This window comes from Zootoca vivipara, chromosome 15, assembly GCF_963506605.1.
Source record: "Zootoca vivipara chromosome 15, rZooViv1.1, whole genome shotgun sequence".
In the NCBI taxonomy this organism is placed as follows: Eukaryota; Metazoa; Chordata; class Lepidosauria; order Squamata; family Lacertidae; genus Zootoca; species Zootoca vivipara.
This window is the reverse complement of record NC_083290.1, coordinates 38636436-38655815: the sequence shown is the minus strand read 5'-3', so window position 1 is coordinate 38655815 and position 19380 is coordinate 38636436. Positions and strand designations below refer to the sequence as shown.

The following is a 19380-nucleotide window of genomic DNA, read 5'->3' as shown; positions in this document are numbered from 1 at the left end:
TCAGAGAGAGAGAGAGAGAATCTTTTTTCATTTTGGTCCATGGCTTTGATTCCTAAAAACAGCAATACCAGCCTGTTAGCCATAAAATAATGAGGAAGTAAATAAGATTCTCCATCCTTTAATATTGAGCAGTGCAGCCTCCCCTTTCAGCCTTCACCTCCTCTGTCGTCAAAGAATGGTGGGAAATTGTAACTCTGGTTATCATTAGGTCCTTTTAAAATTCTGGCCAATGATTTAGCCCCAAGGGTCAACTGCAAAAGCGAAAACGTTGCAAATTCCAAGCCCCAGTCTGATACTTGGGAGAACGGGGCAAAGTCTCTAGCAGAAAGAGGGGAAAGGAGCGGGGGTGTCACAGCATGATTAGCTTTCAGCGATCCAGAGTGAAGTGTCATGGGGAGCGAGCGCATAAGGCAGGAGTCGGCTCACAAAGGGGGAGTCCTCCTCTCTCTTAGGTCAGGGGTTCAAGCGCAGCTCAGGTTCACAGTGACGGGATGTTTCGTTCCCATCCGCTGGTTGCTGGTGAAGCCCGAGCAGAGCAAAGCAACAGGGTGCAGCCTAGTCAGAAGTGTCTGCGACACAAAGGCCATCATCTCAATTGGCACTAATTGACCCTCGTTGCTGGTGCCATCAGCAGTGGAGCCAAGTGGTGAATGAGTAAGCCACAGAGAAGGAACTCTTTCCCAGTCCCCCCCCCCCATCTCCCTCTCTCTCATTCACACACCACAGCCCTCACTGGTAGTAAAAAGGAAAGCTGATTCTAGGCCATTTATACCTGTGCTTTTACCAAAAAAAAAAAAAGCTGGAGCCACAAATATATCACAGATAAGGGAGAATTGTCAACAGGTGCATTGCTCTCTCTTGTAACAGTGGAGCTCAAGGGACATCCAGTGAAGCCAACTGCTACCCCACCAACAACCCTCTCACTGGCTTCCTCAAATAAAGCCACGATGGGAAAAGGCAGAGAGGGCATGGAGTGGAGAGAACCTGCAAGGGTCTTGGTCCACATTGTCAGGCCTCAGAAATGGAAACTGGTCCCGCAAAATAAGATAAGACGGAGCATGGATCAACTCCGCAGGCACAGTACTAACTGCAGCATTTGTTGTTCTGATTTGTTCGTTCCCCTTGGCCTGCTGAAAAATCAGTCCTCTTCCCTGAGAAATTCTAAGTCTCCAACTTCTCGTACCAAGTGGGCCGCAATACTTCGATGCAGAACCCACAGGCCACACACTGAATTACATTTCCATATTGTAAATTAAGGTGTTTGCAATATATTTAATATTATTGAATAATAATAATAATTCATTATTTGTACCCCGCCCACCTGGCTGGGTTTCCCCAGCCACTCTGGGAGGCTTCCAACAAAGATTAAAAATACATTAAAATGACACACATTGAAAACTTCCCTAAGCAGGGTTGCCTTCAGATGTCTTCTAAATGTCAGGTAGTTGTTTATATCTTTGACATCTGATGGGAGGGCATTCCACAGGGCGGGCGCCACTACCGAGAAGGCCCTCTGCCTGGTTCCCTGTAGCTTTGCTTCTCACAGTGAGGGAACCGCCAGAAGGCCCTCGACACTGGACCTCAGAGTCCAGGCAGAATGATGGGAGTGGAGCCGCTCCTTCAGGTGAGCTAATATAGGTCTTTCAGGACTGGTTTTATATGGTCTCGGCAGCCGCCCCCAGTCACCAGTCTAGCTGCCACATTCTGGATTAGTTGTAGTTTCCGGGTCACCTTCAAAGGTAGCCCCACGTAGAGTGCATTGCAGTAGTCCAAGCAGGAGATAACTAGAGCATGCACCACTCTGGCGAGACAGTCCGCGGCCAGGTAGGGTCTCAGCCTGCGTACCAGATGGAGCTGATAGACAGCTACCCTGGATACAGAATTGACCTGCACCTTCATGGACAGCTGTGAGTCCAAAATGACTCGTGGGCTGCGCACCTGGTCCTTCAGGGGCACAGTTACCCCATTCAGGGCCAGGGAGTCCTTCACACCAGCCTGCCCCCTGTCCCCCAAGACCAGTACTTTTGTCTTGTCAGGATTCAACCTCAATCCATTAGCCGCCATCCATCCTCCAAATGCCTCCAGGCACTCACACAGGACCTTCACTGGTTCCGATTTAAAAGAGAGGTATATACACAGTTAATATATTTAATTATATATAATTAAACAGACAACTAATAGATTTAATATAGTTCATTATCAAACCAATTTAATCCACAGACAGAGGTATGCGCTTTCATTAACAACGCATGATGGGGAAAATATTTTTTTTAGGCTTTAAGATGCTTGTTCTTGAATGTTGCTGAGGGCAGCCAAAAGATATTAAGCCATGTGACTAGGGATGCCCAAATCTATCAATTACAGTTTCTCATTTTCTAGTCTTGAGTTCAAACCTCCACATTTCCCACGTCAGTTTGAAATGTTTCATTTTATTTTATTTTTAAGTCTGCATGAAAACTCAGCAGCATTTTAGCGTGAATTTCTTCTAATATACACATTTCTTTACGCAGCTCACCTTAATAGAGTACATTTTTGTAAGCAATTATCATGAGCAGATGTGCATTTTTACGCACATTTTGCCCTTGCATATGCATTTTTGTGCACACATTTGATGTTTTGAGAACTGCATTGCAAAATTCGGAAAAGTGCACATTTCAAAAGATGACTGTGTTTTGGTCCACATAGTTTCAGAAAATGCCGAGTAGAAGTAGGCCTGCCTTTGAACGTGAACTGAATCAGATTTCACCCACATCCCTACCTGCATACGTCTCCTTTTCCCAATAAACCAGTGCCTACTTTTCTCTCTGCAGTTGCCACGCAATCCCACAAGGACAGGACGACATCTATTGTCTCTTCGCAATCCTTTTTTTTCACCCCTCCTTCTCACCCCCCCCCCCCACCGCCCAGCTACACAGAGCGCTGCTTCTGGCATGCACAAGCTGCAATCCAGAGTGGAGAGGGCAGTGTGGGGCAGGCAAGGCATCCCTTGACTGACAGCTCCGGTCTCCCAGCGTAATTTGAACATTCCAGAGGTGACCGTGGGGTTAATGCCGTCTCGGGCAGGCTGGGATCAGGCCTGGCTGTTTGTTCAGGGCTCCCAGAACAATGAGACTTTAAAGAGATTTTCAGCACCCCGGGGTCCAACCCAATTAGACACAGTTTTCCAGGTTGGCAGTCAAAAAGGAGGAGGAGGAAACCATGTTTTAAAAGAACACGCTAAGGAGTCAAGTTCAAGGGTTGCCTAGCAAGCTCCAAGCTGGGCCAAAGGGGGGGGGGAGAGGAAATGGTGTTGGGGGGCCGAATCTCTCTTTCTCCTGAAAGCGTCGTGAGTGTTCATTTGCTAAAACTATCGCTTTGGATGCCCCAAGACAGACAGGGCTCTCTTGATGACCAGCTCTCCAGCTATTTCCTCCAGCTGCCGCCTCACCCTTGGGGGAGCAGTAATCCCTTGCCATTAATGAGAGCTTTGTGCCAGGATCAAGGGGTGGGGATGACCCACAACTTCAAAAAAATAAAAAAATTAAGAGTGGGGCGGGGGAGGAGAACGAAATAAACAGGCATTAAAGACGCAGCATCAAATAAATCCAGGCCTTTGCAACCTGAGCAATGCAATCATGTCCCTTTCAACAGTAGCTGGGAAGCCATTTTGCCCCCCTCCCCTTTCCAAATGTATTTATTACATTTCCTTCCTTCCTTCCTTCCTTCCTTCCTTCCTTCCAGGTACTCAGGGCCCCATACGTCTCCCTCCTGTGCCTCGATTTCTCACAACAATCCTGCAAGTTAGAATAATTTTCTGAGACCGTGCGTGTTAACAGGCTCAGGGTCACCCAGTGATCTTTGCTTCACCTGATGCTTAAACACAGGACTCCCTGTCTAAAATTCAACATGCTAAATCAAGTGCCTTCAACTTTTTCAGACCCAGGGCCCATTTTTAACTCAAATATGCATTTGGCAACCCGTTTCCTTAACCTTTTGTCATTCATTGGCATGGTGGCAGAACTCGTGTTGTGACGCACCTTGGATCAGGCAGTGAGTGACCCACTAGCACAGGCAAACTCAGCCCTCCAGATGTTTTGAGACTACAATTCCCATCATCCCTGACCACTGGTCCTGTTAGCTAGGGTTGATGGGAATTGTAGTCACAAAACATCTGGAGGGCTGAGTTTGCCTGTGCCAGCACTAGCAGCTCCACTCCTGACCCACCAGTTGAAGACCAGTGCTCTTTATCAGTACACCGTACTTTCAGAACAGAGTGTGTCCCTGTTGCAGATGTGCCACATTTACACTGTTTTGTTCTGGGTTTATTTACCAATTCATCTATTCCCTCTCAGCCCTTTCTCCCTGAACCTTGAATACAACATGCAGGCGCTATAAAGGCACGGATATATAACAGGTTTATTAGGCAGGGTTATATATGCCTACCCGGCAGGGGTCTTAACACGGGTCTGGAGCAGGGTTTCTCCTAGGGTGGGGGGGGGGGTGAGTGGGGGACGGGGCTGGGTTTTCCTGTGCACTATTGGAACTGCACCAGTTCCAATCTCTCTCTACTTCGTTTGCACGCTTCAGCCCAGTCCATGAAAAGCTGCATTTTCAAAATCTCGTTCAATAATATATCAAGCCACAGTCGCAAATTTGCTGGTGGGACACAAGAGTTTGGCTTATGATGCTCAGTGTCTAGGAACAAAACCTCCTCAGTATATTCTACCCCCCCCCCAATCCCCTGACATACCTACCTACCAATGAAATCCATATGATTTGGGGACACAAACACATAAATCTCTCCTTATGAAAGCCTTGAGCCATAGAGATGCCTTTCATGAGGAGATAAGAAAGCTGACTTTGTTGGAGGGGACAATGTTGCTTTTCAGTCTGGGCCCCACAGATTGGTCTCCTCTTGCTTCCCCTTTGCCAGAAGACCAAGGCTGATCTCTTTTAGGGCACGGCCTGCCCCAGTCTACCTCACTCTGGATTAATTCTGCACATCTCTGAGTCGAAGCAGATGTGGTAGATCAGGGTCTTCAGACTACGCCCCGTGGGCCAGATGCGGCCCAATTGGCCTCCCAATCCGGCTTGCGCCGCCCCCCGCCGCCCACTGCTGCAGCACGGCGGCGCACTTCCAGATCGGAAAAAGGCGCCGAAAATCGTTTGTGTGCATGCGTATGGGCCTCTCCCAACCCAGAAGAGGTCATTTCCGATGCACTTCCGGGTCGCGGGAGGCCCATACGCATGCACACAAATGATTTTCGGTGATTTTTTCGACCTGGAAGCGCGCCACCGCGCTGGTAAGTGTGTGTGCGCATGCGCTCGGGTGCGCACTCCCCTGCCCTCCGGCCCGCCACGTGATCGGTGCGGCGGGCACCGGCCCAAAGCCGGGTAAGTCTGGGGACCCCTGTGGTAGATGCATGTGCAGATCTCCCTGGTTCTTAAAAAAGTTTTAAACAACTGTCTCTAAGTGGGCGGGGAGGTGTTGATCAGAGCACTGATGCCGGGTGAGGGGAGATTAGCCCGTTTGCTGCATGCCATTTCCCTGATCTAACACTCCCTGCCACAGCTGCCATTACCTCTGCTAGAGTGGGAAAACACCTGCAACATGCTTGTGTGTGTTCCCCCCCGGGGGGGGGCTCAGCAGGGACCCCTCCAAACATCCTGTTTATCATGCACTCATCATGATCTGTGATCAATATGGTATTGGGGAAGTTACACACAACCTTGCTTTCAATACCATTTGTGTTTGCAAAAAGGTTTTGGAGTGGGCCCATCCTGTCAATGCATGTCCAGCAACTTCCTAATGAACCCCTGCATCTCTTCACACCACAAACATTTTTGTTGTTGTTTTTCCATTTTGTGCAATAGTCCCCACCTCCAAACAGGATTATTGCAGCACAATGGGGAAGCCGTACAGAACAACTAGTAAAATGGAATTGTGTGTGGATGCTCCAGTATAACTCCACCAATAAAGGACTATTATTGCATCAACAGAAGACTCTTGCAAAAACCCCAGTTTGGAGGGGTCCAGTTGCTTATTGAAGGGTGTGTGTGTGATTTACTGTAGATTGGGTGCTTATCTTAGCTGCTGTCCAAACAGGAAAGGAGATTTCTTTCTTATTTCTTTCTGTCCAAACAGGAAAGGAGAAAACTTTCTGACAGTAAAAGCACGGAACAGTCTCCCACGAGAGGTGGTGGACTCTTCTTTCTTGGAGGTTTTTAAGCAGAGGATGGGTAGCCATCTGTCAGGGATGCTTTAGTTGAGATTCCTGCATTGCAGGGGGTTGGACTAGAAGATCCTTGGCTGTCCCTTCCAACTCTACAATTCTATGATTCAAAGTTGCTCTCTGAAGTGGTAGAGCTTGGTCCAATAGGATGAATTCCACAGAGGGCACAAGCAGCCTGAATAAAGGGCTGGTGTTTGCATGCCAAAGTAAGCTGCACTTCACCCCAAACCATGCACTCCCATCACTGGGAATCTGCCATCTGCACCAGGCACCCCTAAACTTCGGCCCTCCAGATGTTTTGGACTACAATTCCCATCTTCCCTGACCACTGGTCCTGTGAGCTAGGGATCATGGGAGTTGTAGGCCAAAACATCTGGAGGGCCGCACTTTGGGGATGCCTGGTCTACACGATGGCTCAGAATCATGTCCAGCTGGCCCCTTGGTTTTTTGGACAATGAACTTTCAGCATGTGATACTCCCAGGATATAAGGGGGGGAGAGAGAGAGTTTTGTGGTACCTAAAAGGCTCACAATTTAATTTATTGCAGCACAACCTTTTGTGGGACACAGTCTAGCAACTTGGAAGGAACCACATAAACAACAGTTTAGACTCATTGCACAGTACTGATCTTTGAAGCTGTAGCCTCAAATGCATCCTTCATTTTCTTTACTAAGAATTCCAAAATGTAACAGCTTCCACATTCTTTCTCTTGAGCCACTCTAGTTCTCGCTGTGGCAATTAAAATTCCTACACACACACACACACACACACACACACACACACACACGGCCCAGACTTCAGTTTTGTTGCATTTTGGTCGCTAATTCCTCAGCCCTTCATTAAGGGCCCAGAACTGCCCAGAGTACACAATGACACAGATTGGCACTTACAGCTTCTCGAGAGCACGAAGTCCGAAAAAAGAGCCATTCTTCAGAGTTGCTATCTTGTTGTTGCTCAAAATCCTGGGGAGAGGGGGAGGGGGGAGAGAGAGAGAAAGAGAGAGAGAGAGAGAGTTATTCATCCTGCGTTAACCAAGCACCCAGGGCTTAAAGGGGTGGACTAGGTGTGTGGTCCTTAGTGATGGATTCACTAGCCACACCCCAATTTGCAAGGGGGCCGGGAGAGCAGGGAATGGTACAAAGGCTATAGGGTAAATGCATGGCATAGCAGTCTATAGGTAGATGCCCCACCCAGCTACTTAACAGTTATATATAGTACAATTTGCAAAGTGCTCTTCCAGATGCTTGCTTCCACGTCAGCAGAAGATTGATCCATAGCAACATTTTGCAGTCACAGAACTAGGAACAACAGACACGGACTTCTCTGTAAGACTGAACAGTGAACGCCCAGCAGAGAAGAAGGGTCTTATTAAAACTGAACAGTCTTTTTAATGGACTCCAACAGCCATTGACAACTAAGAAGCTCCAGTCTAGATATGTCAGCGCTTCCTGATTTTGAAACTTTATGCCGTAAATCCTGCTGTCAGCTTTTACAGCTCATGTTGTGTGATTTCAAAGGAAAGCCTTGCTCTAATCCCCTGCTGTACATTGTAAAGGCCTTTGGCTATATACCAGGCATAGGCAAACTCGGCCCTCCAGAGGTTTTGGGACTACAACTCCCATGATCCCTAGCTAACAGGACGAGTGGTCAGGGATGATGGGAATTGTAGTTCCAAAACATCTGGAGGGCCGAGTTTGCCTATGCCTGCTATACACAATAAAATCAATTGGTTGACTTTCATTGACAAGCTAGTGTTGTCCAGCTACTGGGAACTACAACTCCCATCAGCCCCAAGCAGTACAGTCGTGCTACTTTGAACTGATGGGAACCTGTAAACCAAAACAGCTGGTGGGCACCAGCTTGGCAACGCCTGGACTACACACTCCCAGCACATATTAATGTATCCCACCCAGTACTTCCCCTGCATCCATTACCGCATTCAACACCATCATTTGCTGGGAATGCTTATGATCGTAGCGGTGGCGGTGGTTTTAAATGCTTATTGCTCATGGTTTCCATTCAAAATAAAATGTATACTTGTAAAGCAGTGCAGAATGGAAACAGATTGGAGTACACAGACGTTGCAGTTGAGGAATTCAAACTATGTCTGGGTGGCCCGTTGCCATCTAATGTATACAAGGTTCAAAGTATTTTTATAGTCTTGTCCCCGAGCCAATGGTTGTCATTAGCCTCTGTGCCTAAATGGTGGTCCCAGATGAGGGTGGGCTTGCCCGTTCAGCCCAGAAGATTCGTGCAGTTAGTTCAATGGGGCTTGGATGAGCATCGCAGGGCAGGGAGGGGGTGTACAAATCCATCGGCAAAAGATGGGAAGAGGCTGCTCACAGGCACAGATGAATCAGAAATGGATTTGCATTTTACTCTCAGGTTGGATTTTTAAAAACAATTTGTCTCTCAGAAGGTTAGACATTTTCTAATGGTTTAGAACTATCAACATCTCCCAATTCTTCTGTCTCTGGAACCCAAGAATTACAAACTGTTTCAGAACTGTCAAAAATTGTTACAATTTTCCGATCTTCCCCCCAAATTTATGCTAAGTGGGGTTCCCACCCATTATTATTGTCCATATGTGGATAATATTACTAATCTGTATTTCCTTTATCCTATATATTGTTGTTTCATTTATTCATTCATTTACCAGTAAATCCTTTCTATTACTATTTCAGCTGGGAAAATATTACCTGCTATTTGTTGAATTCAACTGGCTAGAGATCTATTATCTAGATAAGGATATGCTACTATATTAAAATAAATTATTGCAATATGTACCATAATTTTATAAATAAAAGAATGTGATCATTTAAAATAGTAAAAATTTGCCTGCCCTTTATCCCATTTACTGATTAATTAATCAATTACATTGAAATAAATGTACATATCAATCAAGATCTCAGTTTCTTTCACTGATGCTGGAAGAAATAGAAGATAATCAACTAAAAAGCTAGCATAATTAGAAGGAAAGCCCTCTTGCAGCTGTTGTCCTCTGAGCTTGGAAGTAACAGAGAGCCACCATGACTCACCCACTGATACCTTTCTTCTCCATGAATTTCTCTTAATCCAAGTTGGCAGCCATCACCACCTCATGTGGTGGGGAATCCCACACTTAAACTATGTGTGTAGTTTCCTTCATCTGTCCTGGATCTTCCTCCATTCAGCTTCCCTGAATGACCTAAGGTTCTATATTATGAGAGAGGGAGGATCTCAACAGGAGCATTCGTGTGGCCTGCCTCACTGCCTCACTGCCTTTCCAGCATCTTCTCTAGCATAGCACTGCTGCCTGCTCCTTAGTTCAGGAGTGGGCAGGGGAAAGTCCATTGTACCAAGTCAGAGCATTAGGTCCATCTAGCTCCGCGTTTCTCAACCGCTGTTCCGCGGCACACTAGTGTGCCGCGAGACGCTGGCTGGTGTGCCGCGACGTGCGTCGACGAGAAGGGCGATTTGCATTGTCACGTGCCTGGCGGCCACCAATAATCGCCACAAACCCGCCAGAAGGGAAGCCGGCCGGGTCACGACGCGGGGCGAGCGCAGCTCTCAACAGCCACCACCACGGCCTCGGACGTGAGAGGCGGCCGGCGGGTGCAGCTGCTGCTGTTTGTCTCGCTCTCGCTGCTCTTGCTGGCGGCGCCCGGGGCTTGATCGGCGCGAGGCCGCGGGCCGACAAGCAGAACAGCCTCCGGAGGGCAGCCAGCAGCGTCTACGAGGGAGTGAGCGGCCTCTTCGGCGAGGAGCATGTGCTGGGAGAGAAATCAGCGGCCTGTGTAGCCTTATTACAGGAGATTGCAACCAACACAGCAATTGACAAGTGTTTCTTACAGTCATAATTCACTGAGATTTAGGACTTACCCCACAAACTAAACTGGGCTCTCTCTCTCTCTCTCTCTCTCTCTCTCTCTCTCTCTCTCTCTCTCTCTCTCTCGTCAATATAGGCACAGAGTTAATTTTTTAAACTTTTTTAATGGTGGTGTGCCTCGTGATTTTTTCATGGAACAAGTGTGCCTTGGCCCAAAAAAGGTTGAGAAACACTGATCTAGCTCAGCAGCTCTCCAAGATTTTAGGCAGGGGTTTCTCGCAGCACCACCTGGGGATGCTGGGGATTGAATTTGGGACCGTCTGCATGCAAGGTAGATATTGTACAACTGAGCTGCAGCGCTTCCCCAATCGTGTGGTGGCAAATTGTGATGGGGTACAGCCAATGCGCAATGTGCCACATGTACAGTATACTCTCCCCCTGTCCTTGTGAAGCGGGAAAACTCCTGATTTCCTTCTAATTACACCTGGTATAAACCACTATTCCTTATTCTGCCTTTGAAGAATGCCTTGTTAACATCTGGTTAGCACACATTGCTAGCACTGGTGTTCTTCAAAATTCATACAAGAGGGGCTAACGACATAAACTTTAATTGCATGGCTTGTGGCGAATACAAAAAGGTGAAATCCATTTCCAGGCAGCTAGTCCTCAGGGTGCTTCAATGCTAGTTCTCCCACATTGTTTTTAGATGAGGCCTACACATCCAGCCATATGCCAAAGCGCTCTGCTCAACCACGCTGCTGAGATCTGCTCTCTGTCCAGCAGAGTTCCTTCATCTCACAAGCTCGCAGTTCAAGTGTTCCCGTCCGAGTTCAGCATTTTGGCAGCAGCCTGGGCTGAGGGCTTTTCGGGGCTCTTTGTCCCAAAGTAAACAGTTTAGCTGACCACAAAAAGGGCCTTCTTTTGGCCTCAAGCCCAACGAGCAGGAAGGCAGCCATGCTGAAAGAAGGGCGAGAAAGGAAGAGCAGCCAGCAATTCTCCCAGATGCTCATTAAAAGCTTTTTTAATGAGCAATTAGCCCTCGTAGACACTGCCTTCCACCAGGGAGGCCCATCAAGCAGCCCCTTTAGACAGCTTGCAGTCAGAAGCCACTTCAGACTCTCGACGTCACCCTTTCAAGCAAGGGCACTTTCTCAATAGGCTCTTTGGCAGCCATCGCAGCGATGCCACTGTGTCACTGTGCAAAGAGAAAAGCCATCCCCTTGGGTCATCCCAAAGGAAACACCCTTGGCTCTCATCAACTGGCTTTTGGGCTGTACTAGGAAGGTTCAGAGCGAGGGCTTTCCTACTCTTAGCTACAGCAAAAATCTGACAAGGTACACGCAGGTAATACTGGTGGCTGCCACAGGATGTTTTAAAGATGCACTCAAGAAAACGGTTTGTCAGGTATGTGTGGAAACAAAAATGATATTTATTTCTTTAAAGGCCCCACGTTGGTGATTACAGGCTTTAACCTCATGTATAATAAAGGGTCACTAAATACAAACTCTGCTAGCAGCAATTGAAAGCAAAACACTTATTCCAGGAGGAGGGTGGCCAGAAAAACACCTCCTAGATATAGATCAGGAATGGGCAACCTTAGGCCTGGAGGCCAAAGGTGGCCCACCATAACTCTCTCTCTGACCCCCCCCCCCAGCCTCTCCCCAGCCCGTCCAGATTGCACAGATCACTGGCCCTCCTCCACCCCTTCCTGAAGCTGTTCTTGAACTGTGTGCATGAGCTGACAAAATGCCTCTATAGCTTGCCTAGGAGGAAGATGGGGAGATGTATGCATGGGAGTGTAGAATCCTCTTCCTCTTTGCGTGGCTGGAACGTTACCTATCCTCTATAATAATATCCAAGTGTCTCTGCGTCCAGTCCCTGTGTCCGTGGGATTGCGCTACTGCGCATGTGCCCCACGGACAGCTGTTGGGACTTGGAGCGCAGAGACGGAGCACGTTGGCCGGCACGTAAGGGAGCTCAGCCTCTTGGCGTTCAGAGCAGCTCTCGCGAGAGAATCCAGAGGACGCGCGAGATAGCCCCATGCTCGCGAGCGAGCACGCTCTGTCTCCATGCAGGCGCACTCGCGAGGCCGTTTACTTCTCACGTGGACTTACTTCGAAGCAGCAGCGGCCATTACAAGTGGCGGCGGGCGAGCAATGCCAGCTCTGTGCATGTCCCCAAGGTTGCTAGAGCAACAGGTCTGTTCTAGCACCCGTTAATTTAACGGGCTTCATGACTAGTTGTACATAAGTCGCATCCAGTGCTCTGCCCAGTTTTGCCTTTGGCCCCTAACCATTGGTAGCCTCCGCAAGGCATTCCACAAAAGAATGTGGATCTCGGGATGAAAAAGGTTTCCTGCCCCTGGGACAAAACCTTCACTCTGGGAGCCCATTTCTTCTCTGATATAAGGAAGCTGCCTTATACCACACCAGACCCTTTGTCCATCTTGATCAATATTGTCTACAGTGACCAAGCAGAGGCTCTCCAGGTTTTTCAGGCAGGGGTCTCTCCCAGCCCCCCCTGGAGATGCCGGGGATTAAACCCAAGATCTTCTGCATGCTCTGCCAACCGAGTTACAGTCCTCATCAGTCATGATTGGCCCAGCTTCAACTTCACGTGCCTGCAGCACGCATGGCCCCAGAACAGCTGGCAATAGGTGGTGTCCTTTCTGGCAACTGCAGATAGAATTTCCTCTCTGAACAATAGGAAAGCCTGACCTCTATTTCCCCCTTATTGGTTATGCTAAGTACTTCCTTTGCCCCTGACACATGCGTAGTCATGCCTATCACCAGACTGTGAAAACATCTTCCTTTGTTGGGTCATTCGAACACAGGCCAGGGAATGTGCCACCCCCCCCCCCCAGCCAGGCCAAGTTACCTCCCATCCTCTTTTCCCTGAGCCAGCAGAATAAAAAGAAAAAGGACCAATCCCTTGCCCTCAGGTGTTCCCTTGGAAGCCATCAAAAGATGCCTTTGACTGAGTCAGACCATTGGTCCATCTAGCTCAGTATTGTCTACCCTGACTGGCAGCAGATCCCCAGGATTTCAGGCTGCGTTCTCGCCCAGCTGTAGCCAGAGTTTGAACCTGGGACCTTCTTCATGCAAAACTAATGCTCCACGGCTAAACTCCTTCCCAAAGTCCAGAATGCTACAAAATGACTACTAGCCACAATTTCAGAACCGCACGAGTACCTTTCTTGACCACCTTAAATTCAAATGAAGAGATCTTCCACAGTTTAGTGTGTTAGAGTACACACAGGCATTTCAGGAGCATAATGCATGCACACTTCTGATCTAAAATTGGTAATGAAGGAAGACACTCTGCAAATGAACCTTCTCATGCATTCAAAGAACACAAGAGGGGATGTAGAGGAGGCCCTTGCTGACCATGCCCCCTGGCAGCTGCGCATTCAGCATTAGTGAGAAAGGGTTGGTGCCTGTCCAGGGCTCCTTCGCCAGATTGGCCAATGTCCCCAAATGGACAGAAAGAATCCTGTGCACATGCAGCTCCTTTAGCACCAGCATTGAATGCTTGTTGACCAAGGTATGCGGCAAGCAGATGCATCGGCAAGGGATGGGTGTGGCCAGCAGGTTTGCATCCATTCTGAGAGGGCCAGGGAACCTGTGGCCCTCCAGGTGTTGTTGAACTCCAATTCCCTTCAGGTCCAGCCAGCGTGGCCAAAGGTCACGGGCGATGGGAGCTGGAGTCCAAGAACATCAGGAGAGCCACAGCTAAAAACGGCAACAGTTATAGGGCAACCACCTTATTCGATTAAAGTCAGCTTTGGATAGCTAAACAAATCACTAGTGCATCCATATCACCCTCTTAAAGCAGGGATAGGGAAACTTTTTTAGGTTCCCTCCTGTGTGGACCACTTGGAGGGGAGGCAACATGCCAGAAATGGGTGGCGCCAGAGGCAAAAGTGAGTGGAGCCATGAATGTAAATTTTCTCTTTGTACAGTAGGCTACTTTCCACACACACACACACACACACACACACACACACACACACACACACACACACGTCCTCCATCCAGGCAAGCAAAAGTCTTGATCAGAGTTCAAGGGCACTTTGCAGCCAAGGAAGGTGGTGAGGGGCATGGCTTGTGCAGAGACCCAGAGGCCAGGCATTTGGCCCCTGGGCCTGAGGTTCTCCACCCCTATCTGAACGCTGCCCCACCCCGTGAATGCTCAGCAATCCAGCCACTGAAGTGAAAACAGAGAGGGCATATGTACCAGGTGTACCGCTGCATACACAGATGGGAAGACATGTTCACAAGGTGGGAAGTGAAAGCTTTGCCTGGTTTTTATATAACTTTGGATGATCCAAGTTTCTGCCATAACATCCAGATCACCTCCCCAAAAAGGCAAGGACCCAGGCAGCCAAGATCAAAATCAGCATCCTGACTGATCTGCTGCCAGTGTCCAAGAGAAGGAATCTGCATCTTTATGGCTTGGAAAGAATATCCTTGACCCTCTCATTCCCACTAAAGCTTCAAGCTCAGACCGTTCCCCCCCCCTGTATTCTTCATCAGCGATGTAGCTTTGAATATCCCTCAGCTTCCCACAAACCCTCTTCCACTGTTTCATAGTATCATAGAATTGTGGAGCTGGAAGAGACCCTAAGGATCATCTAGTCCAACCCCCTGAAATGCACAAATGGGCAGCTATTCCATATGGGGATTGAACCTGAAACCTTGATGTTATCAGCACCATGCTCTAACCAACTGAGCTATCCAGTCAATAGGATGAGTCAAATAAGCCATGCAATTGCCCTTTTTTGCTGTTTGTGCAGCATTCTGATTGGTTTGTGGGGAGGTTAGACAGCATAGCCAAAGCAAGTGTTATCCCAAAAATTCCAGCGCATTTTCCATCAGTTTCTTAGTCACAAAAAGTCAGGTCTTTGGGGGAAGCTGGTTTGTTGAACAAGACACCCCCACCCCGCCCCATCAACAGTAATAGTGCAGCCTGGATGTGCCAGTATGTGACTGAATCCCCACATGAAAACAGCAGCATTCTGGAAGCCCCCTTTGCCTTGCACTGAGCCTCAGCCGACCCGTTACCAGAACCTTAATAGCTTTTGTGCCATCGGCTGCATTGACTTTGGCAGTAAACAAAACCCAGCCCAGCAATGTTTATGAGGCCAAAGAGTCAAGTAGGGTTAGAGGTGCAGATAACAGGGTAGGCAGTTCTATGACCTGCATGGAGGTTAAGCAAGACAACTGGCTAGGAAGGGTTGCAGGGCTTGGAGAAAGAACTCCACTGAGACTGCACAATTTCATCCCACACACACACCCCAAGCAGGTTTGCAAAAAGCAGATTTTTCCAGCTGCACCAAATTCCCCATCAGACACCCCACACCAAAAAAAGGGGGGCGGGGGGAGCTAAACATAGCAACACTTTGTTCCTGGTTTAAGCTTACACCCTGTATCTGGTGCTGGTTTCTCCATAGCAGACAGGCCTAATATCCATTGACATTGACAATTCATTCATGAATCTTTCTCAGTTCAGTAAGTAGCAGCCACAAAACAAGGAGGACTTTGATGGTATTGAAGGATGCGGCAAAGTGTTATGGGTCTGCAGATGAAGGTGAGGCGCTTCCGGCCCAAAATAAGGTGGTTTATATGGCAGTTTGTTTAAAGCAGTACATTCCACCCTTATATAATTTCATAGAATTGCAGAGTTGGAAGAGACCACGAGTGCCATCTAGTCCAACCCCCTGCAATGTAGGAATCTTTCACTCAACAAGGGGCTCAAACTCATAACCCTGAGACTGAGATTATCTTGCTCTACCAACTGAGCTACACAAGCTACAATCTGTGTATATGCTGTCCCTAACATGCCTAGTTTCCTTCCCATGTTTCAAGCTGCACATTATCAGCTGTCCAAAAGTACCAATTTTCCTCCAAACTCCAGATTTTGTGTCAAACTGCACACTGAAACAAAACAAAACCCTCACCCCTGACCTGTTGCTCTACCAGGGGCCACACCAACCGGCATTAATGGGAGTTAGAATCTGGCAACACCTTAGGGGCACCAGGTTGGGGAAAGCTACCCTATGCCTATCCGTTTCCAGCATCTGCCTGTGGGGTCTCAGTTTGTATGACAACACACACAGAGGGAGGGAGGGAGGGAGGGAGGGAGGGAGGGAGGGAGGGAGGGAGGGAGGGAGGGAGAGAGAGAAAGCATGCAGAATTTTGGCTCATTTGTTTAAAAGGGGAACTATGTTAATGAAAAAAACATGGACTTGAAAGATAACAGCAGCAATGGGGAAACTTTCTTTCCAAGGCGCCTAAACAATTAAGGGGCCTCAGCAGTCCCACTTGCAAAAGAGACTCAGACACATCAGATGCAATTTCACTTGGAACGCAAAATGGAGCCGGAGGTGGGGGAGGGCAAGCAAGAGGAGGGGGGGAGATTTAAACAAAACAAAACAAAACACCAAGTCGGGTTTGCCAAGTGTCAGCACAGAGACAGATCCTGCCTGTGCCTTGAAAAAGGTCCAAGGCAGCGCGAGAGGATGGAGACCCAGCATTTCCTTCCCGGATCCCTCCACCCATCCTCTTATCTTGCAGGCAGGACAGGAGGGGGAGCAGCCGGGCAGAATGAGTCGGGGAAGGGGGGGTCAGAATACACTTATTATGTCCTCTGTTGGCTTCCAACTTCTATGCAGTTACACTGACCATGGAGGTCATTTGCTCTTGCAAGCAGCGGAGGAGGAGTTTCTTCCCAGCCCTGGGGCCTGAAACTTTGAACCGGAGAGTCAAGTGGGATTGAGCTTGAAGCCTCCTGTGTGCAAAGATACGGTTCCTCCTTCTTTCCCCCAAGCAAGGCTTTCCTTAATGGAGTCCTTTTAAGAAGGCAGAGGCATGGTTTCTGGGCTGATGCCTGGCAGATGTGGTTCTAGACCAGAGCTGGGGAACATCTTTCAGCCCAGGGGCCACACTCGCATCCTTCTAGTGGCCACATGCCAGTGGTGGGCAGGGCCAGTTGCAAACATGGGCAGAGGAATGAATTAAATCCTGCTTTCACGCAGTAGGTTAGTTAATAATGCACAGCTCTCTCTACCCTCCCCACCCAGGTAGAAGCATGGCCAGGGCTCAAGGGCGCATTTCAGCCAGAAACAAACCATCAAGGAGGGTATAATGCAGGGCCAGTAGGCAGTGCAGCTGTGTAGACTATGGAGAATTCCAAGGGCCAGATAGAAAGGCTTGGAGAGCCACATTCAGTCCCTGTTTCCACTGAGTCAGGAACATGATTGTGTGCATGTGCTTTTAAAGTCCTCTACCAATAAGCTCTTCCCCTTATCTACCAAGCTTCTAAGGTCTTGGCTTTGTATGCAGAGGGTGCTGCATTTCCAGACCCCCAAGGTCTAGTGCTGAGTGGACAATACTGTGTTAAATGGGTTAAAGGTCTATAAGGCAGCTTCCTATGTTCACAATATCCAGGAAAAGACACTACAGGGTCGAATTCATTCATGGGTCTCCACGGACATGTCAAATTTGCTGCTTAGCTTCAGTTTCTAAGACTAAGCTATAGAACTATGACTTTCAGCCACAATGTTTGCCATCCAGGTGCTACAAGCAGAGATTCCAGCTGCATAAAGAAAGCCCACCTAGATCAGGTCAGTCGTCCCTCCTGTCCAGCATCCTGTATCCTTACTTGGATGACACAACTAAGGATGTTGGAGTATTCTGACAGAAGCAGAAATGGGAGCAAAAATTGCTGATGTTCTCTTATTCACCCCACAATTGGAACAGAAATCACTCCAGTAAAAAATGATGGGTATACACTCTGTTGTTGCTCCTCTCAGTTCACAAATGATACCTAATAGATTATGTACCCCCACACCCAATTGCCATTGTTTGTACCTTTCATTGAAATGAAAAGGGCAAAACAATGCAACGACAATGTAATTTATGTAACTATTTGCATAAATTACATAAGTTGTGTAATTTTACCACAGCAGACAGTGAGATGAATAATGCAGTTTGTGGCAGAATACAAACTGCAGCAGAAAGGAAACAGTGCTGCATGATGATCAAAGGGCAGAACAACCCTAGCCACAACCAACCAGAATTGGACCCATTATTCCAATGCAGCCAACACCAGAGATTTCCATAAGTCTTGAGAGATTCAAGATACTGGCAGTTCTATTTCCAATCAACTCAATGCATGGGATTCTCCATTTTCACAGCTGCCCCACATTGGGGCAATGTTTTATTATCACTCTCTACCATGATCCCCAAGATCCCTTCCTTGGTTAGTCATCACCAGTTCAGACCCCAGGAATGGAAGCTGGAGAAGTCCCCATATGGCAGGCAGACTCCTAGTGTGAGCTAAAGCAAAATGCATGACAAGACAAGGAGATAATTCCTTATTCTTCCCACATGACCCTTCCCCAAAACTAGTCAATTCTAAGGACGTGGAAGAAATTCAGTACAGTTTGCAACTAAAGCTGAACAGACGTAACTGGCATTTCCTGAAGTAATCGGGAAACTGAAACAGAGGCATCCTTTGAAATCCACAATTCCCTGAATTTTTGCAATGCAGTTCTCCAGTCAAGTAACATGTACAAAAATGAAAATACAGTGGTACCTCAGTTTATGAACACAATTGGTTCCGGAAGTCTGTTCATAAACTGAAGCGAACTTTCCCATTGAAAGTAATGGAAAGTGGATTAACCTGTTCCAGGCGGTCCACGGAGTACTCAACCTGAAGCGTACTTAACCTGAAGCATGGGTGTAATTGGTTCCGGAAGTCTGGTCATAAACTGAAGCGTTCATAAACTGAAGCGAACTTTCCCATTGAAATTAATGGAAAGTGAATTAATCTGTTCCAGACGGTCCGCAGAGTACTCAACCTGAAGCGTACTTAACACGAAGCATGGGTGTAATTGGTTCCGGAAGTCTGTTCATAAACTGAAGCGTTCATAAACTGAAGCGAACTTTCCCATTGAAATTAATGGAAAGTGAAATAATCCATTCCGGATGGGTCCGTGGCGTTCGTAAACCGAAAATTCGTAAACCGAGGTGTTCATAAACCGAGGTTCCACTGTACTAGGATAAAGTGTAAATTAAATGTGGGAAACAGCTTTGCAAAAATGTGTAGAACAGACAAAGCTGTAGACAAAACTGTGTAAAGTAGGATAAATTTGCTCTAAAATGCTGTTGCATTTCCACAAGGTTTTTCTTTTAATTTTTTAAAAATCATAAACTGATGTCGATTTTAAGATTGGAAAATGAGCATGGATTCATTCTTTACCTAATTTCAGCCACTAGTAATTAACATCCCTAGTAATTTCTTGTTATTATTAACAGCAGGGCAGAAGCACAGAGCAGACCCAGGACACAAATTCTC

General features: G+C 47.7%; 1 protein-coding gene across 2 annotated transcripts in view; it reads right to left on the bottom strand.

Moving 5' to 3' along the window:
* ADGRA2 (adhesion G protein-coupled receptor A2) overlaps positions 1–19380 on the bottom strand; it is a 115448-nt gene that overhangs the window by 72092 nt on the left and 23976 nt on the right. For both annotated transcript variants that reach the window (XM_035139199.2, XM_060268607.1), the window contains exon 2: positions 7103–7174. In XM_035139199.2, the coding sequence (XP_034995090.2) occupies positions 7103–7174 (72 nt within the window). The remainder of the gene's footprint in view (positions 1–7102; positions 7175–19380) is intronic.